We start from the raw sequence: 25,460 nt of genomic DNA on the forward strand, positions 1-25,460 counted from the left end.
CCTGGGTTGTTGCATTGAGACATTTTTCCACTTGATACTAAGAAGCACTGGGTGGGCCCTCACTTACAACCGTCTGTCCCTCTTTTCTCTGCTGCATTAAGCTATGGCAGGTGACCTGCCTCTCAGGGTGAGTAGGACCTGGGGCTCCACGGCAGATGCTCTCTGCCCTGCAGCATTCCCTCTGGGCCTGCTGGAGGAAAATGGAGGCTTTTCCTCATGAGTCCTTTCCCTAGTGAGCAAGGTCTTAAGGCCACTCAGCATTTCTTCCTGGGGAAGCAACTGCCCCTCTCTCCACCCCTGTCCCCGGGCCAGCCAGCACTGGCTTCCCCACTTTGAACCAGTAACTCTTACTTGTAGTTCCAGACTCCCCAAAGCACAAAACCATTTCCCAAGGCCCCTGCTTTCAGCTACCAGGTTTCCAAACCCAAAGGCCACCCGAGTCCGCACGGTCTGCTGGATTCTGCCAGGAGCATATCTTCCGTCTTCTTTTTCTCCATGTTTTATGTGGACCCCCTTATGCCCAGCGGTCCACACCTCTAATTTTCCTCCTCTATCTCTTGTGAATGGTCCTACTATTTGGGGAGGACCCCGTGGAAGTGTCCGTTATAACTACACACCTGCCCTGGGACCTAGCAATGCCATGTACGACTTAACAGCCCAAACCGGACACAGCCTACATGCCAGCCCCAGAAACCAGCTAATAAATCATGATGCCAGGTTGCTATATGGTAACAGGATGAAATGCCCATGGTCCCACACAGCAACAGAGTGACCTGCCCTCACTGGTGGAGAAATAGCCACTCTCACAAAGATACCAGGAGGACTGGGGTCCCCGGGTGTGACATTTCTGTGGGTTTCTGAAGCAGGCAGAGCAGATGCCTGTGCAAAGCAGTGAGGATGTTAAATCTTCCTAGAAGGCAGTGTGTGAGAGAGGGCCCAGTGGCAGGACGATCCTGGGAGCTGTGAGTTCCGTCGTTGTCTGGGTGGTGCTCAGACATACACGCATGTGAGTCTCTGTACAGCTGTGCGTGACTTACACACGTGACTATGGCAGGCGTACCTCAATTTTCAGTTAACATTTCCATCCAGGGAACTCTTCTTTCAGGGGCAGCTTTGCGCCACACGTTACAGCGGTCCCATGGTTAACCAGCCGGCCTGTTCGTGGGTGTTTGGGTTGACACTAACACAGAGCCACTGTGGACAGTACTGTGAGGTGTGGCTCTGCGAGGACCCCTCTGTAAAGAGGGCGTCTGAACAAGAAGTGAGCAGAGCATTTCCAACTCGAATGAAGCCACACACTCTGCAGTGGGGGCTGTCCTGATTCATACCTCACAGCTGTATGCAAGCCAGCTCTCCCCGCCACCAGTTCCGGTGTGTGGATGTCCTCAGCTTTGCCATGGGGCTTACATTCTTAGTGTACATCTTTTTCCCAGTTTTCACAAAACAACAGCAATAGTAACAATGGGCAGTCATGTTATTCTTCGCAAGGTCAGAGACTCACGTTGTTCTGGTAAACTTTTGTCTCGGTGTTCTGCAGTAGTTTTACCGTTGGACTCTGTTCACAGTGCTCACACTGTACGTTACACGGCCCAGTCCCCTTTCTGTCTGGAACTTGAGTCTATTTCTTATCTTAGTTTTATCTTGTACTTAGAAAGTCCTTTCTCACTCTGTGATCCTAAGAAAAGGCAGGCCTTGGCTTCCTCTTGCACTTGGATGGCTTCGTCTTTTGTCCTGTCTTCTCATTTGTTGATTTAAGTGAAGGTGCTTGCATAATTTCTTGGCATGGACCATAGGAACTGTGGTCTCCCAGGCAGCGGGCAGGGTTCTCTGCATTCAGGAGGAAGCCAGGGAATAAAGGAGCAAGCCAAGAAAGCATTGTTAGGGTAGACTTGTGCCTGCTGCAGAGGCCACGGCACAGGCGTTGGCCTCTGTGGGGATGTGGGTGGTGCTGCCTTAAGGGGCAGCCTGCATTGTGAACACCACTCCCTGCCTGGTCCTGTGCCTGCACTTTCTGACTGACTTCCTGCTGGAGCATGCAGCTGTCAGGGCCGCTCCCCCGCTCCCTTTCTAGTATCAACATTGAGACTGTTCTCATCTTCTCTCCCCTCTACAGCACGTTGGAGCGCCCTCCGCTTTGCATGCACTGTGCTGACACTCCTGTGTAAGTTGGATCATGACAGCCCCTCTCCCATGAGGCCGCTGGAGAAGTGGGGGAGGCCCATGTGTCTGGATACAGGGAGGGGCTGGAGTCTGGAGCTCAGCAAGCAGACAGACGATGACAGCACCAGGGAACCACCATGGCTTTACCGCGACACCACACACCTCCATCACGCCAAGCCACAGCCATGTGCTCCCTGGTGCTTGGAGAATGAGAGTCCATCCTGGGTCTCACAGGTAGAAGACAGTCTGACCAGGGCAGCTCCTTGTGCGGGCTCTTGGGGGCCGGGGAGCTATCTCCCAGCTCAGGGAGCCCACCTGCTGCCCTTGGCTTGTGACCCCTCCCTCCATTTCCATCACAGAGCTCAATGACTCCATCAAGGCAGCACCACACTGTTAGTCTTTTAAAAAACAGGACCTTGCTGTGCAGCTCATACCGGCCTTAAATTCTCAGCGGTCCTCCTGCCTCGGTCTCCCAAGTGCTGAGGTTGTAGATGAATGTCACCATACCCAGTGTGACTAGTTTTTTCTTAGTGGATATGAGTCTCTGGCAGTGTCTGGTTCACATGCACAGAGGAATTCCTGAGTGCTCATCTGGACGTCAGAGGTGACGGGGCCGCTGCACTCTCGTCTGCTGAGCCTGGTACCTGTCTTCCGGACCCTAATTTCTGAAAGGAACCCTACCATCCCCTCATCACCTGCGCTTGGGGTTTTTTGGTGCCAGGAACTGCACGTGGGTCTTCCTTCTCCTCTTCTCCAGTAGCCCTTCGCCTTGTCGGTCATGCCCTGCTGTGACAACCCCTACTAGTCTGAGGAAGAAATTGAGGCAGGGGTCCGATTTAACAAGTATGTTGTAGGAATACACGTGTTATCAGCCCCAGAACAGGCTAGAGATCCTGGGATCTAAGCGAAATGAATAAGATCTCTGCACTGGACAGACAGGGAGGCAGAGAGGCCAGGACGGGGCTGAGGGAGGCTGGGCCCTGCTGCCCAAGTGCCCTCTCTGCCCTGAGCTCCCGGATGTCTGTTGAGCCTGTGTCTGCCACGGGAGATCACATTTGTCCTTTGTAGGTCTCTGTTGGGCTGAGTTCCAGCCTGAGCCTGCTGCTGGGGAAACTTCTCCAAGATGTCGGTGCCCTGGACTGTTGCCTCAGGGCCCCACCTGGGAGCAGCAGGCTGTTTGCTGCAGGCAAACAGTACTCTGGGGTCACAAGGAGGCACAAAGGCAGGGGAGGTCAGCTAGTGTGGGATTCTATTGTACGAAATCCACAGAGGTTAAAGCTCAGAGAAAATCAGTCTTTGACCGTGAAGACTGCAGGGGGTGGGCCAAGGGAGTGTCAGTCACCACAGCCAGGCCAAAAGAGATGGGTGTGTCCTGAAAGCAGGCAGGATTTGAGTGTCTCCAAGCCAGAGGTGGGGGGGGAATAAATGTATTCGTGTGTATGCCTGTGTATGTGTGTATTTATGTTTAAGTGCCTGTGTATATGTGTGTGTGCGTGACATTTCATTGTCACAGGATGCTGTATTTGGAAAGTGAGTGTGGGATAGCCAGAAGGAAGGGTGCAGGTGTGCTCACACCCAGGGCTGTCTCCCACGCAGAGGGAGCAAGAGAGATGGCTGCATGGGAACCAGAGGCTAGCAGTCCAGTGGTGCATGTTTCTCTGTAGAGGGAATTTACCGGGAGCTCTTTATTGGTGTGGAGACATTCGGGGAACCACAGAACTGGCGAGGGGCTGTGTCTGCACTGCCGCGCTCTGGTTTTTTATATCAAGAGCAGAATCCCAGGAGGTGGATGTGTTTGGGGGTTCCTGTGGACAAATCGGCTGCTGGGTGCTCACTTGCACGTGGGGTGCGGCGTTGGTGAGAAGGGAAGAGGAACTTGGACTGTACCTCAGCTAAAGGAAGTTGTTAGCACCTCTCTCTTTCCTCCTTCCCAGTTCCTGGTGGCTTGGCTTGAGAAGGAAAAGATGCTATCGTGTCCCAGTGCCAGAATTCTGGGAAGAACATTGTACATGTCTCGATGTGCCCTGGCACCGAGGTCCCTCTCTCATCACAGTGGCCCAGGCCCCTGGTGTCTGATGGCCTGGGGCTCTGGGCACAGGTCCTCAGGCTTCTAGGACCAATGGTGGCCTCCACCCCTTTCCTCGAGTTATTTAGAAAAACTCATGGAACTAGGGTGTGAGACCACATATTGCTACTCTTTTTTTGTTCGTTTCTTGTTTTTTTCAAGACAGGGTTTCTCTGTGTAGTTTTGGTGCCTGGATCTCGCTCTGTAGACCAGGCTGGCCTGGAACTCACCTGGCTCTGCCTCCTGAGTACTGGGATTAAAGGTGTGCATCACCACCACCACCACCACCACCACCACCACCACCACCCGGCTCAGGAGACACTCTTTACAGTTTATACTCAGCCCGGATTGCTGCAGTAAGGGGGTCCGGGTTTTGAACAAGTAAAATGTCACCCTGATCTGTCAGCCTAATCCTATTAAAGAAGTTTGTTTGGTGCAGCTGGACAGGTCATTCAGATCACTAAGTGCTTTAATACACAGACCTGAGGACCTGAGTTCATATCCCCAGTGTCCACATAGACATGAGTGTGGTGGCACACATCTGTAACACATCTGTAACCTAACCCAGGGCACATGTGTGCAGAGCCAAGTGGAGCCTCAGAGCTCACTGGCCAGCCAGTCTAGGCAATAGGTGAGTTCCTGGTTCAAAAGATGAGAGACCCTGTCTCCAAAAAAAAAAAAAAAGAGTGGGCACAATGATAGAAAATACCAAGTGTTGGCCACATGTATGTGCATACCACACACACACACACACACACACACACACACACACACACACACACGAATATAATAATAATAAGAGAAAAAGGTTATTTCCAAACAGATGTGTCAATAATAGCCAACGACTACAAATGAGCCCCGCATGCCCCTAGCAGGAGGGAGAGCTAGGAGCAGAATCTACACAGGCAGAGGAAGCTGAGCACCTGTGGAGGGCGCAGTGTGGCACCCTGCCCACTGTCACTAACGTGGAGAGGGAGCACAGTCAGAGGGTGCTGGGCATGTGACCATTTCCATAGAGTTCACATTAAAAAAAAAAAAACCCTTTGGGTGGTTGGCGAGTGAGCTCGGGGACTGACGTCACCTGTCCCATGATGTGGGAGCAGATCGCGTGGGCAGGCGTGTGTACTCGGGGTGTGCACACGTTGCATATGTGTGTCCTGCTTTAACCAGAGACCTCACAGCAAAGCGTCTGATGCTCACCAGCCACACTGCTCTCTCCACAGATTGATGACCAGTGTGAGCTGAAAGCCATCGAAAGAGAAAAGACTGTCACAGCTCTGGCACCCAGGGAAGCGTGTAAATGCAGCAAAGAGGATTTGGCCAGAGCCTTCCATGTAAGAACTGTTTGTATCTGTGTTTATTACTTTTCTTGTTGTCTTGACAAAAAATGCCTCCCCAAAGCAGCTTAAGGCAGCGCCGTTCTGGTTCTGGTTCAAGGTCCATCATAGTGGGAAGTCCTGGTGGCAGGGGCGTGGGGCAGCTGGTCGCCTGCACCTGCAGTCAGGAAGCAGAGAGAGATGGATGCTGGTGCTCAGCCTGGCCCTGCACTCATAAGATGAGCCGTCACGCTGGATGCCACTGTGAGGTAGTCTGTGGATTAAGAGAAAGTACCACGAAGCTATCAGTGGAGAACAGTTCTAGTTTCTACAATGCTGCTGTCCGTGGAGCCAGTGCCTGAGGTCCCTGCCGGAGGCCAAGTGTCCTTCCACCCACAGTGCCTGAGGTCCCTGCGGGAGTGTCCTTCCGCCCACAGTTCCTTTGGCAAATAGGGAGAACCAGAGTGAGTGACCAGCACTGTTAGGGAGCCGCGCGGCCCCGGGCTCCTCCAGGCTTCTGTCATCAGGGCTCAAACTCTTCGTCCACGCTTGCATCTCCCTTTTCACCTTTTATGACATGGAAAGGCCAGTTACAGACATCAAATTCTCACAAGTGCCTGAGGGAATTAGAATTTGGGAGCATCGCAGGAAAAAAGCTAGACCTGGCCTAGGAATCTGCCCTCTGGGGCCACAGGATGGAGCCAGCACCATAACTTCAGCTTATATTACTTCGAACGCCAGCCAGAAATGGTGATGCATGTGTGTGCATAAGTGTGCATTGGTATGTTGTATGAATGTGCATGTACATATATGCATGAGCATGTGTGTACAGGTATATGTGTGCATGCATATATGTATTACATGGGCATATGTGTATCTGTGCATATGTATTAGTATGTATGTGCAAGTACATATATGTGCACCTGCATGTGTGCACATGTGTATGCATGTGCATGTGGGGGTATGTGTACATAGGTATGTTGTATGTATGTGCACGTACATATATATATATGTGCATGTATGTACATGAGTATGTGCATGCATATATATGTTACATAGACATGTGCATTCTGGATGTGTGCATGTGTGAACGTGGGTATGTATTATTCATAGTTCATCCTGCCTTGGGAAGAGAAAAGTTTAGCAGGGAAAGGGCATGTGGTACCATGACAGGCCTTAAGAATGACCTATGAGTCCATCTCAAGCCCTGCTTCCTGGGGAGAAGAGAAGGAAGGTCTTTTTCCTTGTTCAGAGTTTTCCTGAGCCAGAAAAATGAGCTCAACCCTCTTTTCCTACAGAGAACCCCTGGAGCCCACTCTCTCTCCCCCCCACCCCACAGCCCTGTGCAGCTTTCTCAGAAAGTTCCCCTGAGCACAAAGCTCCCTGACATGATGACTTAAACTGGCTGCACCTAATGATTTTGTTCTCACTAAGGGCCGGATTAGCATCTGCCATGGGCGGGTGATATGATCACTTCAGCCATTCTCAGGGATGCCTATTTTGTTTAATATGGAATTTGACGATAATAAGAGATACAACATAAGTTATTTGGGGTTTGTTGTTTGGGTTTTTGTTTTGTTTTGTTTTGGTTTGGTTTGGTTTGGTTTGGTTTTTCGAGACAGGGTTTCTCTGTATAGCTTTGTGCCTTTCCTAGAACTTGCTTTGGAGACCAGGCTGGCCTCGAACTCACAGAGTTGTTTTTTGTTTTAAGACAAGATTTCAGTATGTAGCCCAGGCTAGCCTTGAACTTCACAATCCTGCCTCAGCTTCCCAAGGACGGCAGTCACAGGTATACCCACTATGCCTGGCTCTCTGAACCATTTAAGTTTTATTTTGGTTTGGTGTCTGAGACAGGGTCTCATGTAGCTGAGGCTGCCTCAAATTCACTCTGTAGTTGAAGCTGCCCTCGAACTTCTGATCTTCCTGCCTCGGCCTCCCAAACATTTGGATCCCAGGTGTGCACCACAAGCCCAGGATTTCTTAACAGTTTTAAGTGAATGTTCTGTGAAGAACAGTTGCCACTCTTTGCCAATGGCACCGTTATCCACCTCTGGAGTTCTGCCCATCTTGCAAACCTGGACTCTGTCCTCATTAAACAACAGCCTCCACCTCCCTCCTTCAGGCCTCGCAGCTCTGCTTACATTCTGCCTATATGAGCTGCATAGCCTTTCTCCTAGGGACAGGTTTATCCCCTCAGTTCTGCTCTCCAGGTCCACCCATCAACAAAACGATCTTTCTTTCTGAAGCACGTAGCCCTGTCACGAGTCTACACGACATGGCTTATCCATTCACCTCAACAGATGCGGACTGCCTCCTCCTTTAGACTGTTGAGACCAATGCTGCCCCCAGTGTGGGGGTGTAAGCACCTCTTTGTGTCCACTTCCAGTGCCTTTGGGCCTGTATACCCAGAGTGGAATGACTGGGTCATGTGGTAATCCTGTTTAATATTTTGAAAAGCTACTAGGTAGCAGCTATATCCAAGATTCGTTCCCATTCTCTCTCTCTCTCTCTCTCTCTCTCTCTCTCTCTCTCTCTCTCTCTCTCCCTCTTTCCCTCTCTCCCTCTCCCTCTCTCCCTCCCTCCCTTCCTCTCTCTGTGTGTGTGTGCATGTGTGTGTGTGTGTGTGTGTGTGTGTGTGTGTCATTGTGTAGTCTTGGCTTTCCCAGAACTTGCTCCATAGACTAGGCTGGCCTCAAACTCACAGAGACCCTGCTGCCTCTGCCTCCTGAGTGCTGGGATTAAAGGCATCATCACCACTGCCCCGCAGTTTTTCTTTGGAAGGAGAAGACCCTGTTTCTACCTTTCCACTCTCCCATCTCCAGTTCCATTTGCTGACACCGTGGCTCAAGGCCACTGCGTGACTTGTTTCTTTGGTCCTTGCTGGACCCGGTACTGTGCTCACCCTACATCTACTGTCTCCTTTTAGGTGGACCTGGACAGTGGCCTGTCAGAGATGGCAGTGGCCCAGCGCAGGCTGGTCCATGGCTGGAATGAGTTTGTCACTGATAACGCTGAGCCCGTGTGGAAGAAGTACCTGGATCAGGTAGGGGCAGGACTCCCCTGTGTTCACTAGGGGCACTAGCCAGGAAGGGCGGGCCAAGCACTCATTCTTTAAATATTGATCCTGGGTGTCCTTGAACAGGTCCCACCTGGGGTGTGGGGTGAATGAGTTTCAAGGTAAACAGTCTTGTCCTTTTGGATGCTCTGAGCCTCCAGGAGGAGTCCTGCATAGTTGACTAAAAATATAGGTAGCCATGACTTGACCTGCCATGATGGGCACCAGGGACACTTGCCATGAGCCAGGCACCATGCTGAATGGTAAGTAAATATGTAGTATTAATTTATTTTATCATCCCCCTAAAGTCATTTGCAAAGGCAGAGGGTGGGACAGAGAAGCAGGAAGTCCATGCTTGGCAAAGGCCTTGCATGACACGTAGCTTTGCCAGAGGAAGCAAAGAAAGACACGGATGTCCTGGCAAACGGGCATTTTAGAAGGCCACGGGAGAAATAATTGACTAGAAGTATGCCTCAGGAGACTGTAAAAGTGAAGTTATTGTCAGGCTAGGGAAACAGCTCAGTAAAGTGTTTTTGCTGAATGAGCACAAGAACCTGATTTTTAAAAGCTGAGTTTGGTGGTGTGCGGTTGAAATTCTAGATCCAGGGAGTCAGAGGCAGGCAGCTCCAGCCAGCCTAGCCTGCTTGGTGAGTTCCAGACTAGTAAAAGACATGTCTCAAAAAGTAAGGTGGACAGCCCCAAAGAACAAACCAAGGTTGACCCACACACACACACACACACACACACACACACACACACACACACACACACACATTTGCGCACTTCCCTGTGGTCCTGAATTTCAAGTTTACCTGCTCATCTTGGGTGCAGGGGCCCAAAGTCACCCAAAAGTAGGCTGTGATGCAGCCTGCCCCTGAACACCGCTCCATCATAGCTCGGTGCTGGCCTGGTGCTGATGTCTGCAAGTCAAATGTCTAGCCACTGTGAGGGAAAGGGGAATGACCATGACTGCCAGTTCTGGTCTAGAAGTCTGTACTTTGCCCTGTGACCAGGCAGAGATCTCTGACACCTGAGGCATCCGGGTCCTCAATCTCCCTTCTTTCCTTTCTCACTCCAGGCCACATCTCCCTTCTCCCTGTTTGTAGACTCCTGAGCTGCCCTAGGCTTCAGCTGCCCTCTGATTGGTTCTATGTTTAAAACTTTATTGATTGATTGGTTCAAGGACCAACCACACCGTTCAGGTAGCACCCTCCTCTCTCCTTGTGGCTGCCCTGCATTGACTGTTTGGCACCAAAACTGGCTCGTAGGCACCAAGGTGACTCTGGCCCAGCCCAGAAGGTTCTTGAAAGTCCATTGTTCAGGCAATGGAAGCTCCTGAAGTTAAGCCTAAAGATGGAGGCTCAGACCAGCTGGGGCTCAGACCAGCTGGGGCTCAGACAGCGCCGCCCCATTGGCTTTCTGCTAGGTGTCCACCCTGTCTTCATTTCCTCTGGGGCCCTCCTCTAACCTCTGCCCTGCCTAAGCTGCTTGGAGACTCCACAGTGAAGGCTCCCTGCAACACTGGTCAGGACTCCCCACCCCAACTGTGGAGGACCCTCTTCTCTGCCTCCCCCTGTGATTGGTGGGCTGGCTTCTGAGTCTCAGAAGGGTATGAACAAGACCCACCCATTGCCTTGGGTGGTAGGTCCCCTTAAATAGCTCATGAAGGTCTGTGGAACATGGTGGGGCCTGGGGAGGAAACATTTGTATCCTGTGACATTACTCTTCGGGAGAAGGCTGCAGCCTTCGGGATGAATCTATCTGTACTTTGGAGTAGGTCTTGGGCTTTGTGGGGAGTGGGTCCCCCCTTCTCCTTGGCAGCAGACTCCGCCCCATATGTCTCAGACCCAAGTGCTGGGGCTTGTAAGCATCCCACTGTGTGGTGGATTCTCTCCAAAAGAACCACCCATTCCTATCCCTTCCCATCCCTCCTCTCTGTGGCCCTGGCAAGGAGGTTGAGAAACTTCCTGCTAGGTCAAGAGCCATTCCCGGAGCTACTTAGCCACAATCTCTCCCTTCCACCAATTACCAAATACCACAGTATCAGCCTGATCCCGTGGCCAGTGGACATTTATTGAGCCCTGGGCAAGCTACTCTTGTTGCCAGGAGCAACTGGACATGGAGGAGACTCATATATGTAACCCCAGTACTCAGAGGCTGAGGCAGAGGATCACTGTGAGTTCTGGGTCAGCCTGTGCTACATCTTAAGATGTTGATCCAGAAAACTTAAAATAGTCAGGCATGGTGTGGATGCCTGTGACCCCAGCACTTGGGACATGAAAGGGACCAAGGGTTCAAACCCATCCTTGATCATGCAGCCAGTTGAGGAGCCCCTATCTCAAAGACCAAAATGAAAGAGAAAGAGGGGAGGGAGTGAGGGGAAGAGAGAGGAGAAGAAAAGACAGCGCCCTGGGAAACAGGCCGGGAGAAGTCAGACGGCTCCAGGTTATCTGTGAGCCAGTGGTGGAGACAGGCAGGAAAAACCAGATTTCTGAGTTCTTGTCCACCACACCATACCATAGACCCTGCGCTGGGTCATCCAGGGCAGGCAGGGTCTGTGACATCAGGACTGTCATCTCCCAGCTGTCAAGTAGAGGTGGGTTAGTAGAATCAAAGACAAACCATAACCCAAAACCAACATGTCTTTGTGCCTCCCGATGTTGAAGAGTCGAGACTTTGGCTAGAGCCGACTCTGGGGTCCTCCCACAGAGAATAAACACATGGCAGCTCCAGGGGTGAGGGTGGGGTCCATCCCTTCACATGTCACACCAGCACACACTGAAGTAAGTCCTTCTCACGAGCTGTGGGACCGATGCACTGGGCCATTGGGAAGCTCAGAGGCGGAGACACGCTTGTTGGTCCTTCGGTGCTCTCCCTGATCTCCCGGTTCTGTTCTTTGACCTGTTTCTGTATTTGTTCTTCTTTTCCATTCTCTGTAACATGGATCATCATCACGTAAAGGGGTGACAGACAGCAACAATCAGAAGTACAACCTAAGGGGCTGGAGAGATGGCTCAGAGGTTAAGAGCACTGCTTGCTCTTCCAAAGGTCCTGAGTTCAATTCCCAGCAACCACGTGGTGGCTCACAGCCATCTATAATGAAATCTGGTGCTCTCTTCTGACCTGCAGGGACACATGCAGACAGAACACTGTATACATAATAAATAATTAAATCTTTAAAAAAAAAAAAAAGTACAACCTAAGAGGAACATCACTAGAGTCCCCAGAGATGACCGCAGGAGCAGAATGATTGTGGCACACAAGGCTGAGGGTCTTTTGTGGCAAGAGAGGAATGCTTGGCAATAGTAGCCAGGATGGGCATCCATCATGTATCCCAAGGGAACCCCGGATGGATGAGATGTGGCCAGGCAAGACATAGAACTCAGAGTCAGGGCCGGGTCTGGATGGGTCAGGATCAGCCCAGAGGGCTGTCGACAGTGGACTTTGCTACAGAGGAGGAACACCAGATAGAGCAGTGCCCTTCCCAAGCCCTTAGATGCTGCAGGGAGACCTGGAAGCCTGGCCTCACGTGAAGGTCTGAGCTGCCCAGCAGCTGCAGGTGGGAGCCTGCACTGGCCTTTGTGAAATGAAGACCTGCCCTGTGGTTCATCTTCCAGTTCAAGAACCCCCTGATCCTGCTGCTGCTGGGCTCCGCCGTGGTGAGTGTCCTCACCAAGGAGTATGAGGACGCCATCAGCATCGCCCTGGTGAGTGACTGGCAGCCTCAGCCCCTGGGCAGGGATGCCCAGGGCTGGCCATGGCTCTGCTGCCAGGTGTTTTTCAAAACTTATCATGGATTGTGTATGTGTGTGTGTGTACGTGGGAACACATGCATGCACACATGCAGAGGCTAGAATCAGCCTCAGCTGTCGTGTCTCAGGAACCATTCATCTTGTGTAGAGACAGGGTCTCTCACTGGCCCAGAGCTCACCATGCAGGCCAGGCTGGCGGGCTAGTGAGCCCCAGGGACCCACCTGCCTCTGCCTTCCCAGCCCTGGGGTCGCCATTACCACTATGCCTGGCTTTTCCCTCGGGTTCTGGGCCTCAAGCTAAGGGTTTCATACTCACAAGGCAAGCACTCTGCCAGCTGAGCCATCCCCAAAAACCAAGAGTGATGGTTTTAAGGTGAAGAATTCAGGGGGATTTTGCACATTTGTTTGGTCACCTCTGTCCAGTCCAATAAAACACTCTCATTGCCCCAAAAGAAACCCCATGCCATGGACGGTCATTTGTATCCCCCCCCCCACACCCATGTGTAGCCCTGAGGGCCTCCACGCCTCACCTCTCTCTGGGTTTAATCACTCCTGTGGCTGACCCTGCAGATGCTTTGGACAACTATCACACCACTTCTTTGTATCCCCGGCCCATCCCACACACGGGGCTCAGCACTCGCTGCCTCTCTCCGAACGCTGGGGGCAGAGCCGCACCTGCAGGCGTAGGGGAGCCCTCGAGCTGAGGGGTGAAAACGGCAGGCTGTAAGGGAACACGTCTGTGTCACATGATGCCATGATGAAAAGTGTGTCTGCAGGAAAATCTAGACGGGCTCGCAGTGTGGGAGCCCTGGGGAGCAGGGGGCTGCTTTCTGAGTTTCTGTACAGAGCAGCGGTTTTGCAAAGAGAACAGGCAATGTGTTCTGTTCTGTGGTGGTGGTGCTGGGAATTGAACGTGGCACCTCACAGATGCAGGGCAAATGCTCTGCCCCTGAGCCACACCCTCAGCACTCACTGGGTGACCCTAGGCAGGGGCTCTACACCTGACCCCCCCCCTACACACAACACACACACACACACACACACACACACACACACACACGCAGCCCTTTTTATAGGTTGAGACATGGTCTTACTAAGTTGCTCAGACAGGCTTCTGCCTCAGCCTCCTGAGCAGCTTGGATTACAGGTCTGCACCGCAGGGCTTAGAGTGCAGTGTGCTTTCAGAGACCCTGTGCTCTGGGAGTTGGCTCTGGCCTCACTCTCACCTGGAAGTAGTGCTCACACCCTCCCCTTCCCGGCACCCTGTCTTCTAGGCGGTGCTCATCGTGGTGACCGTTGGCTTCATCCAGGTGTGTACATCCTGAGATCCCATCTGGGTGGGGTCACCGGGACGTGATGGGCACTTGCCTTGTCGGGGGTTCCCACCTTTGAACAGCACATCTGATGTGCTTCCTGCCAGGAATACAGGTCCGAGAAATCTCTGGAAGAGCTGACCAAGCTGGTGCCTCCAGAGTGCAACTGGTAAGTCGGGGCCTCCGTGAGCCTGTGGTCCACGGAGGGAGCTGACGGATGCCATGATGAACCTGACCAAGGCTTGGTTAGCGCTGTCTCCTTCGTGGTGTGACATGGGGAAGGCGAGCTCAGCCTCACTGAGGGTGACAAGGCCTGGTGTCTGCCCTGGTGGTGGCCTGCTGTGTGGCCATAGACAGGAGGCTCCATCACTCTGGGCCTCTGCTCTGGCAGCAGGCTCTAGCTAGGGGTGTGTGACCTGGGGCTGCAGATGGAAGGGAAGAGCCTGTGAAATAAAGCAGAGATCTGAGTTCTGCCTGAAGAGAGGGGTCAGGGGTGTCTGTGTCCCCAAACCGAAGTTAAGCCTGGGGCAGCAGAGTACGGTGTGGCTGTGGCAGGGCTGTGTGCAGAGGGATGTCTTAGTCTTAGTTACTGTTCTATTGTCGTGAAGAGACGCCGTGGCCAAGGCAACTTAGAAGGACTTGATTTGGGGCATATAGTTTCAGAGGGTGAGTCCATAATCATCATGGTGGAGAACGTGGCGGCAGGCAGGCATGGCCCCGGAGCAGTAGCTGAGAGCTCCCATGTTGAGACAACAACCATGAGGCAGAAAAAGAGAGAGAATGCCAAGTGGGATGTCATGGGCTTTTGGAACCCCCCAGTGACACTCCTTCTCCAACAAGACCACACCTCCTGAGCCTTCCCAAACAGATCTATAAACTGGGACCAAGCATCCAAAGATACGAGACTATGGGAGCCATTCTCATTCAAACTACCACAAGGGTGCTCTCTGATTGGCTCAGCAGCTCTGGGCAGGTGACAACCTCTTGCCAGCCCACATGTTACTCCTTTGCCATTTACCATCTCCAGCTCCCGTCGATGAGGTTTAAAAAGGAAAATAACAAAGCACCCATCTGTCCTTCACGGCATTCCAACCTAGTACAACCTGTAGTGATAGAAACTTCTAGAAGTATCCTCTCACCCACCCTGTGCAGTGTGGGGTCACTAGCCATGGGTGCCTAACAAGAACTCTAAATGTGGCTGAGTGAGGAGATGGAGTCCTCATTTTCTGTCATTTTATTGAGTTTATTAAAGTGAGCATGTAGGCAAGATGGGGCTCTTGGACAGAAAGGACTCTACGTGCATAAGGTGCCAATTTCAAAAAAATTTTTTTTACATTTGCTTATTTGTGTGTATTTGTATAAATGTAGCATACCATGGTATGTATAAGGTCAGAGGACAACTTTGGGGGTCAATTCTCTCCTGCCATATGATTTCTAGGGGATCCAACGCAGGTGGTCAGGTTGACTCTGCTGAGCCATCTCACAGCTCTGGGGACAGCTTTTAAGGACACTGTGTAAATTCACGAGCCACCTCGGGCCTGTGAAAAGGCACAGGAAAGACCTGCCCTTCTCCCACCCACCAACCCAGCTGAGGGCCCCTAAATGTTGCAGAGTCCCCCCAGCACCTGTGCTGCTCCAAATGAGGACAAGAGTCCCCGTGTGGCCTGAGACACCTTGGAAGGCTCAGACACTTGGCTCAGCTCTGGGCTCTGCGTGAAGTTTGCAGGAACACCCGTGGAATGAGCTGGGGCTGTAGGTAGGAAGAAAGCCTCATAGGTCATGGGTCTGGCCGGTCAAGGTGCCAGCAGTTATGGGGAGTGTGAGAGACAGACAGAGAGACATAGAAAGACAGAGTCAAAGACAGAGAAAGAGACAGACACAAGACGGAGGAAGAGGGGCATACGGAGCGAGAGATATGAGCCCCATAGGCGGGATGAGCATTCTAGAAGATGCAGGGAACTGTGACTATATCTGGACTCAACGGCTGGAGAACGAGCCTGTCACAAACCCAGATAGGGGACATCATCAGCTGAGCAGCATGAGCACGAACAATCTATGATGGTCAACCTGTGATGGCGCCTGGCTGGTCTTCCAGCTTAAATACTAAAGCAATGGGGTGTGTGACGGATGTCCCCAGGGGCCACTCCAGAGACAATTTTCTTAAAAGCAGGGCTGAGGACACAGCGAGGTGCATAGCAATGGGGTCATCCCTGTGGGAGGAGTGGGGGGCTGCAGGTATCCTGCGGGTGGGGTCTCTGGGGTCTCGGAGAGCTCAGGGTCCTTGGGTGAGTGGGGGTGGGGTAGTGAGCTGAGAGACAGGACAACCGGAAAGCAGCTGGTGCTCCCCAGGTGACCACTGCTCAAACCTCACACATCACCCACAGCCCCAGGGGTGTGCAGTGATGGAGAGGACAAGGACAGCCTTGATAGGACACGGGAGGAAGAAATGGCCTGGAAGGAAGAGCCATGCAGCAGCAGGGTGTGCCTGGTGCTCTTGGCTGCAAGGAATGGAAAACTTAATTACATGGGACACAAGGAAATGACATTATGTCACAGCAAGGGACCGGAGTGGGGGTTGATTGACATGGTGCCACGGGCTTGCTCTTGCCTCCTTACTCTGCCACCTTCGGGTTGTTGGCATTGCACTCTGACTGCACACTGGCTTCCCTTGTGGTGCCAAGAGGGCTGCCACAGCTCCAGACATCACAGACACAAAACACTCAAGGTCCCACTGCTGAGACTGTGTGTACAGGGCAAGGAAACCTTTCTCGCAAGTTCCAGCCAACGTGCTCTATGACGCGTTCATGTCTAAGCCTGCCAAGGCAAGGATGGAACCACTCTAATGATTACACCCAGGTGTGACCCACTAGCTAAATAAACTTGTGGCTGTGGAGAAGGTTAAAGGCCTAAGCAAAATTGTGCCCCCTGCCAGGATAAAGGGGATGCCCACCCTAACTGTCAAGGTCTATAAAGACCCTAAGGCCACAAAAGGGGTGTGTGTTTAAGACCTGAATGGAACCAGGAATAGCAGGTCAGGCGGCAGATTTCTGTGGGGTTGCCTCCAAGGCCATGAGAAGCCATTGGAGCATATGGAGAATGAGGGAACTTGTCCTAGCTCTCCCTGGCTGCTGGCCAGAGGGACTAGGAGAAGGGGCATTGCAGTTGGAACCTGTGCCCAGACCGCCCCTGATTGTCCCAGGGCAGGTGGCTACACACTGAGGCGGGCCAGGCTTCCCAGGCATTGAAGCTGCCCCCTGCCCGCCATGACGTCCTTCTCCATGACATCCTCCCTTCCTGATTTCCAAGCCAGGGTGGTACATTCTCTCAGCGTCAAAGTGTGTTTCCCCAGGTGCCGTAAAGCAGCTGGCCTCCAGCAGCAGAGGCTTCCGGAGGCATAGCTCATCTCTCAGGTGAGACCCAGGGTCTCTCGGTAGTCATATGCCTTCCCACGAATTTTGAGACACAAGAGTTTAAAAAATAGAGCTGTAAAGTCTCGAGAGTTTGCCTGCAATCGAAACCCCAAGTTGACCTCTAAATCTGCTTGTCCAAGGGGATGATTCGGGGTTCACGGCTCTACCTCCTCTCCCGCACAGCCTGAGGAACGGCAAGCTCCAGCATATGCTCGCACGAGACCTGGTTCCAGGAGACATCGTGTCCCTGTCCATCGGAGACCGGATCCCTGCCGACATCCGACTCACTGAGGTGAGCTACATGTCACAGCTGGTCCTGATGGACAGGCAGGTGGAGTACAGGCACAAGACCCCCAAAGCCACCATTCCCAAGTGGCTTACCTTCTAAGATAAAAGGTGCTCCTGACTGTGTGGTTTCCATTTTCACAGTTTGTTACCCACAGTCAACTGTGGCCCAAAAATATTAGTAATTTTCTTCACTCTTGAGAGAGACAGAGACAGACAGAGAGAACATTTATTATAATCTGTTCTTATAGTTGGGCATCCTCTGGGGAGCTGGGAGCATGGTCCCATGGCTGAGCTGGGGACAGCCAGCACAGGCCTAACACATCTTGGTTTGTATAGTTTTGTGCTTGTGTGTGTGTGTGTGTGTGTGTGTGTGTGTGTGTGTATGTGTGTGTGTAATCATGTGAGTGTTGGGTGTCATTTCTCGGGTACAGTCTACCTTGGTTTTTGAGACAGTCTCACACTGGCCCAGGGCTTGTGAAGTAGCCACAGCTGGCTGAACAGTTAACCCCGGGACCTGTCTCTGTCTCCCTGGCTCTGGGTATACCACCACACCCTGCTGCCACGGTCACTCCTTCCTCCTCCTCATCTTCCTCCTCTCCCTCCTCCTCATCTTCTCTATTTTCTTCTCCCTGCATGGATCTGGGACTCAAATCATCACTTTACCAACAAAGCTATCTCCCAGCCTGGTTGTGGGATTTATAGAGCAAATCACAAAGGCAAAATCATCTAGGGCAGAACTAGGGGAGGCTATGGGCTGCTTCATAGAAAGGAGGGAAACTGAGGCAGAGAACCATCAAGTGCACCCGAGGCCTGGTTTCGTGACTCCGGTGGGGCTGGCTCCTCCCACACCTTAAGGGTTCAGAGTTACCATCTAGCAGAACCATACCTGGGGCTGTACGACATGATGCTACATTCTGGAGAAAGGATTGGGTGACAGAGTCACCTGGGTGACAATTCCTTCAAAGAACAGGCCAGTACTGTTTGGACTCTTAGTAAGCAGGTGACTGAGGGGTTTATTCATGGAGTTCTGAGGATGCTGCACATCTGGTCAGGAACCGTGCCTGCTGCAAGTGTTCTTGGGAGACAAAGAGGCAGAGCCACGAGAGGGGCTGCACACAAGCCTGGTTTTGAACTCAGCACCTGAAATGCTAACTGTGTAACCTGGAGCTCTTTGCTTACCCTCTTTGTGCCTCAGTTTCCTTCTGTGTAACACAGGACGTGGTAACAGCCCGGGGCAGTGAGAAGGACTAAATAGTTTCATGGATGCAGAACTGTGGGAGCACTGACTGGCTCCTAAGAAGCTCGGCATGTGTGAGGGGCAAGGGAACCCTGGGCTTTAAGTCCTGGCCCTCTGTCTCACTACAGAACTGGCGTTTGTCCAGACTGCACAGTTACCGTGCAGACAGGCAATCCATGACCTGTCACGGTCCACCTGCTGGTGGCTGATTTACATTTCTGTAGCCCTGAGCAGACCACAGGCCTCTAGACGGGTTTAAGCATCTCCCTGACTGCTGCCGCCCCGTATTCATTTCAGTAACACCTTGCACATATTGACAGTGCTAAGCGTGACACCATCGAGCCCCACATGTCTGTCTCCCTGTCGGCATTTTGCAACTCCCCGGGACAATCAACAGCTTTGTTTATTCACGACAGAAAACCTTTATCAGCGACTGAGCCCTGAGACTCAAGAGTGGCCAGCCCTGACCACCGAGTTCCGGGAACAGGAGGCTCACAAGCCTGAGGACATGACTCACAATAGCCTGTGCATGGCTGTGTGGGGTCACAAAGCCTTGCCTTCTATTCCCCTGAGTGGGAACCAAAGCAAACGTTCTTGTCTGTCCTTCCCCTGCAGAGTCTAAAGTGAAGGCTGTAGAATGGAGTTGTCAGAACTCCGAGGAAGCTTTGTCAAGAGGTCCTAGCACTGGGGACAGGCACACAGGGGAGTGGAGAGAACAAGAGGACACATGTGGCCTGGAAAGGCAGGGAGCCTCTGTGGTCCCCATTCTCCAGCACGGCCACCTTGGTCATGCTGCGGTTATGTGGGTTACGTCCCCAGTCCTATCCTGGACCCACTGGGGTCTCCCCACCCCTGCCTCATCCCCACGAGATGGTGCCCTCCTCCCCACAACTACCTGCTCCTCCTCATTCAGACGCTCTCCAGGGCTCCTGGGAAGAGACCAGTGTTTTTCTGTGATCACACACTGCAAACTGCTTTCCAGGCCACTAGAACCACATGCACAGCGGAGGCCCCCCGGACTCGGCCCCCTAGTAATGTTACAGCCGTCTTGGCTCTGCATGAAGACACATTTATCAGAGTGTTTTCCCAGTGTGAACACACGTGGCTGTGTTTATACTTAAGGAGCCTGTTGACACTGTGGGAGTCCCTCATTTCCTCCTGGTGGCCTAGAGGGCTGTTACTGCCTCCTGAGGTGGCACTCAGGGTAGCTTTGCACCTGGCTGTGAGGCTCTGATCTGCTGTCCTTTTCCCCGCCCTGCTACGACTGTCTTCCTATGTCCCTTCTGCCTATCAAGTGCCAGCAGCTGTTGGAACAAGCCTAAGTCCGGGTACAGGCGGACCATGCTCCCTCCCAGCTCTAGAGACCAGCAGCTTCCCAGTAATGGGAGGTGCCAGTCCATGGCTCCTTCCAACACTTTGTTCCTCTCTGATCATTTGTCCTCCCCAAGGATCTCGGGGTGCCATTGCCCCACTCTTTCGAGAGTATCACCTCTCCATTTCAGAGTGCCTGTCACACCTGCCAAGTTCCCTCTACTAAACTGGGTGACTCAGCTGTATGTTCCAAAGATGGGGATGTGGGTGTCTTGGGAGGGTCCATGCCCAAGGGCCTTTTCTGAGCCCTTCTTTCCATCTCAGGGCCCCTCCCTTGCGCCCACTGCCCTCTAGCCCTGAGACAGGGACCCAGGGCCTTATGCATGCTCAGCCCGCATGTCCCACTGAGTTATCTCTCCTGCCTTTGTTTCACTTTTATTTTGAGACAGGTTTCACTAAGTTGTCCAGGCTAGCTTTGAACTTTTGGTCCTCTTGCCTCAGCCTCCCAAGTTCTGAATGACAGACTGGCACTGCCAGGCCCAGCTGATCTAAGGTGTCTATGCACAGGGCACTGTGCTGGGTGCCAAGGATACTGCAGAGAACAGACTTGACCCTGAGCTTGGGTTTAGCGCTCAGAGCAACAGGCCTGAGCCTGTCCCTGCAGGTAGCCCTTCAGTGGCTGTTGGGAGCCTAGGCTGGAAAGTCCTGGTGATTCAAGAGCCCAGCCCCACCTATGGAGGGCAGGAAGGGCTCCCTGGAGACAACCACTTGGGGACTAATCTTGAGGTCAAATGGATGGGAATTAACTGTTTGGGGCAGAAGCCCAAGCTACAAGCCGGGCCCAACCTCCATACCAGAGACGCTGCTATCTCCACACACAGGGGCCCTGTCTGCTGCTGGGACTGTGTCTGTGTGTCCCTATGTCCCCCTCCATGATACTTGGCCCTTCCCATCCTGAGGTCTCAGCTCAGGTCTGTCCATCCTACCAGCCTCCTGTAAAGGCTTTTCTCCCTGTCCTGTGTCTTTACCTGCTGACCCATCTCACCGGCCCCGTTCCACCCCGTTAACAACTCACAGAGGGAACTGAATCACAGCACACAGACTGCTGGAGACGCTCACTCCAGATAGAGTGGAGCCTTTGGTTACCATGCCATATGGCTCACAGTGGTAGAAGGTGCTGGGTGAGAAGCGGGCCCAGGTGCTTGGAGACATAAAGACATTTTCCAAGGAGCATTTGAGCCATGTTTTCTAGCAATTCCGACATTGCAAATAGCATTAAACAAGGCGTGAGACTTGAATGTCTTCCTGGAGGGGCCCCGAGCACTAAGCATTTTTGCTTCTGTGATTCTGAATCTGGGATTCCACGGCTCCTTCCCCACTTGACATCTTACAGGGCTTTTGGTATTGTTGCAAGCTTCAGACCCTCTGAAGGGCAAGAGGGGATCTCAGAGTTTCGCCTTTGCCCCCCAGGTCACAGACCTCCTGGTGGATGAATCCAGTTTCACAGGAGAAGTGGAGCCATGCAGTAAAACAGACAGCCCGTTGGTGGGCAGCAGCGGGGATCTCAGCACCCTGAGCAACGTGGTCTTCATGGGGACCCTGGTGCAGTGTGGGAAGGGTCAGGTAAGCAGAGCCCTGGGGTCCCAGCCATGCAGCTCCGGGCCGTGTGTTACCTCCCTCTCTCCTCCACACAGGGAGTGGTGATCGGAACCGGGGAACAGTCTCAGTTCGGAGAAGTGTTCAAGATGATGCAGGCGGAAGAGGTGAGGGCCACCGGGCAATGGGTGGCCGCGGGTTTGTATCAGGATTGTTCTAAGCCAGAGCCAGCCCTGCTCGCCTACGGAAAGCTGGAGGCCACGGGAAATGGGAGCATGCTTTTTGTTTTTAAGTTTAAAACTCGGCACGTGTGCTGGTGAGCTAGCTGGACGGTATGGGTGTGGGCTGCCAAGTTTGATGACTTGAGTTTGACCCCAGGGACCCACACGTGGGAAAGAGAGAACAACTCTCAAAAGTTGTCCTCAGAACTCCATGTGTGCCCCCCTAAAAAAATAAAACTTACCATGTTTATCAAATATATGTGCATGTACACCCCACATAGTTGTCACTCAGAACAGTCATAAGAAGCATGGGGTTCTAACACGCCATTGTCCTCCCACGCCCCCCACCTGCAGACGCCTAAAACTCCGCTGCAGAAGAGCATGGACAGGCTGGGCAAGCAGCTGACCATCTTTTCCTTCGGCATCATTGGTGAGTGGAGTTATTTCCTGCTGGGTTCTGGAGAGTAGGGCTGGCCGTGCCGGTGAAATTTCAGGAGCTCCGTGTTGGGCACCATGCGTGAACTGGGAAAACTGGGGTCCCTCCTTTGGGTTCTCAGTCTCATTAGTAGAAGAATTTTAAAATGAATTTGGAAGGGACCTTGAGGACATTTTTATTAGAGTTTGAGAGAAAATACTAGGGCTTCTTCCAGGGGGAAGGAGGTGGGCATCTTCCAGGGAAAAGAACACAGAAATCCATGCCTTTCTAAACTCAGACCAGAATGTTCTGCCATGGAGGTCAGCAGCAGCCATCTGGAGAAAGAGGCAAGGTCAGGGGTGGCTTCAGAGAAAGAACGAGAAAGCCCAAAGCGCCAGGGAAAATGTTTCGGCTTTGGTCAGTACCCAAAAGAAAGAGATAGGGAAGAATGAAAAGGACTCAGAAATGGGGCCAACTTACCAGAGTTGCCACGTGAGGCTCTGTGAAGAATCGCAGCAAGGGCAGATTTTCCAGGGAGGAAAAGTACATTATGTCCTTAAGGGGATAATTATTCCTCCCACCTCCTTAGAATGACTTAAGGTGGATCAGCCTCCCTAGGGGTGGACTCTAACTGGTGATTGACAGACCCAGCTGGACCAACTCTTCAGGGAGGAGACAACTGCCTGTAATGTTCTGAACTTTGGAGAAGATCAGAATGCCCGTCCCTACCATCCCTACCGGGAGCCAAAGGTAGAGCCTTCAGGAAGTGGCCCATCCTCAGTGGCCTCTCCAGACCCTATAATGATACTGTTAGTGGAGTGATTCAGATTAGTGAAGGTGCCTGCTGGGAGCTCCAAGTTCATGTGTCCTGGAACAAAGAATTGGACCCAAGGCTTGTGGATGGTGAGAGAAATAGAACGTCTTATTCCAGAAGAAAAAGGTGTGATGGAGAATGGAGTGGACAAGAGAGTGATGACAGGTCCCAGATGCAAGCCCGCACTCTTCCATAGGTCATTTGCACAGAGCCCCTCTCCGGGAGATGTTGCACATGCTCTGTGTTGTTACCTGCAGCCCTGATGGGAGTGGGGGGGTGTTCTAGTCTTTCTAACTGGCCTAGGAGCTCTGGGGATCTGCCTTTCTCTGCCCCATAATGCTGGAATTAAAAGCACACACAGCCATACCCAACTTTTTATGTGGGGTGGGTGCCACGGGTTCGAACTCAGATCCTCATGTTTGCAGAGCCTTATCAGGGAGATGACAGGGACAAGCAGGCTTGTCCATAAGATGAAGTTTCTTTTAAAAAAATGGTGATGAAGGCCAGGTGTGATGGCTCACACCTTTAATCCCAGTACTCAGAGGCAGAGGCAGGCAGATCTCTGTGGGTTTGAGGCTAGCCTGGTCTACATAGTGAGTTCCAAACCAGCCAAGGCTACACAGTGAGAACCTGACTCAATAAATTAAATAATGCTGGGCCTGTGAGTTAGCTAGTTTGTGAAATGCTTACCTTGAAAGCATGAGGACCTGATTCCATTCCCAAAGCTCTCATTTAAGAAGTCAGGTGTGGGCCAGTGAGTTGAGTCAGTGAGTAAAGAGTCTTGCCACCAAGCACCATGATGACCCAAGTTCAATTCCTGGAACCCACAAGGTAAAAAGAGAGACCTGACTCCTGCAGGTTGTCCTCTGACCTCCACATATATGTCGTGGCATGTGCACCCAAACATACACATACACGGACATATACATGCACACACAAAGATATTTGTAATTTAAGAACTTTTAAAAGAATATTCAAAATAAAATCTGGCTGTGGTGATGTGTGTTTATAAACCCAGCACTGAGGAGGCGGAGACAGATGGATTCTTACAGTTCTCTGGCCAGCCAGCTGAGCCAAATCAGCAAGCCCTAAGTCCCCATGAGAGACCACATCTCAAAAACCAAGATAGACACACCGTGAAGATCTAGGCTGAGGCTGCCCTCTGGCCCCACATGAACACCTGTGCACATACACAGGCACACTCTTGGTACCTGCACACACTCAGACATGCATATGCACACAGATGTCCAAGGCGGAAGGAAGGCTCACAGGTAACTGCCATGTTAAAGTAGAGCTTAATCCCATGGCTTGCCTATGGCAAGACAGGTGCTCACTGAGGGAGTCTCCTCTGAAGAGCCCTCTAGGGGCTTCTAGGGGTGTCAGCTGAGTTCCCGGGACTCCTGGAGGCCCTCAGGAGCTGCGGGGAAGCTGGCAGCGTCTCTCTAAGAGATAATGGTATCTACCAGCTCCCTTGGTTAGATCCTCTTGGCATGGCCACCTTCAAGCTATCCAGAGCAGGTCACTGAAGGCGGCCATGGGACGGATGCCCATGGCTGCCCCTTGCCAGGCCTCGCTAGCCAGCAGTGGCATCTTCTGGTTGCAAGGACAGATAAAGTTCCTAGAGCAGACTCTGGGCTCCCTGTCCAGCCCCTGTGCCTAACAGAGCCCCCTAATTCATTTCATCTCGATTCATCTGGGTCCCAGCAAAGATTTCAGTCCAGGGCTGAGTCCTATGACCGGTCACATCCTGTGAGCACCTACACACACATACACGTGCGTGCACTCGCACACACCAGCATAGGCCATCCCCAGTTTCCTGGGCCCTGCAGGGCAAAGCTGGCACCCTTTAGCAAGTCTAAGCACCGTCAACAAGCCACCTGCCCCCTTCCTTCTCACTGTCATTTGTGTCCCTTGCAAGGACAGGGAGGTGTGGCCATGCTCCCATTTTACAGGTATAGACACTGAGGCTACAACTGGCTGCTCCCAGTCCTTTTCTGCATTGCTATAATATCTTGTGAACTTGTTCGTGGGTCTCAGTGGTGGCTCAGGCTGCTTCTGTCTCCATGCCTCCGGAACCCAGCAAAAGCCTGGTGTTTAGTAAACATTTGATGACGGATTGGCAAAGGAGGAAGAGGAAACTTAATCAGGATATAAGACGTATTTAAAAAGCAGTGACCCATGGTTTGGGGTGTGGCTCTGTGAAAGAGAGCTTACTGGTGTGTGGGGGTTCCATTCCCAGCACTGAAGAGAGAGAGAGACAGAGAACAGCAGAGTCTTACCCTCCCTCACACGAGTGACATGGAATATAAATGGGAAATGGCCCGGTGTGAACTGGTGGTCAGTGTCTTCACCCTAAGCCTGGACTTAGAACTTAGACAGTAGGACTCTTCTGAAAGAATAAAACTGGATTTTTCCCCAGTAGAATGAGTGGTTGCAGGTTCTCTTTATTTGTTTGTGTTCATTTGAAACAAGGTCCATGCTGACCTCCAACTCTTGACATCCTCCTG

At 52.2% G+C, this 25,460-nt stretch overlaps 1 protein-coding gene across 1 annotated transcript in view; it reads left to right on the plus strand.

Annotated features, from left to right (window-relative positions):
- Positions 1 to 25,460, plus strand: part of Atp2c2 (ATPase secretory pathway Ca2+ transporting 2) — a 59,577-nt gene that overhangs the window by 12,502 nt on the left and 21,615 nt on the right. Inside the window, exons 2-10 of the mRNA XM_028875741.2 lie at positions 5,449 to 5,559; positions 8,468 to 8,584; positions 12,214 to 12,303; positions 13,623 to 13,658; positions 13,769 to 13,830; positions 17,255 to 17,363; positions 21,378 to 21,530; positions 21,602 to 21,670; positions 22,079 to 22,154. Of these exons, the coding sequence (XP_028731574.1) occupies positions 5,449 to 5,559; positions 8,468 to 8,584; positions 12,214 to 12,303; positions 13,623 to 13,658; positions 13,769 to 13,830; positions 17,255 to 17,363; positions 21,378 to 21,530; positions 21,602 to 21,670; positions 22,079 to 22,154 (823 nt within the window). The remainder of the gene's footprint in view (positions 1 to 5,448; positions 5,560 to 8,467; positions 8,585 to 12,213; positions 12,304 to 13,622; positions 13,659 to 13,768; positions 13,831 to 17,254; positions 17,364 to 21,377; positions 21,531 to 21,601; positions 21,671 to 22,078; positions 22,155 to 25,460) is intronic.

The sequence above is a fragment of the Peromyscus leucopus genome, chromosome 5 (assembly GCF_004664715.2).
Source record: "Peromyscus leucopus breed LL Stock chromosome 5, UCI_PerLeu_2.1, whole genome shotgun sequence".
NCBI lineage: Eukaryota > Metazoa > Chordata > Mammalia > Rodentia > Cricetidae > Peromyscus > Peromyscus leucopus.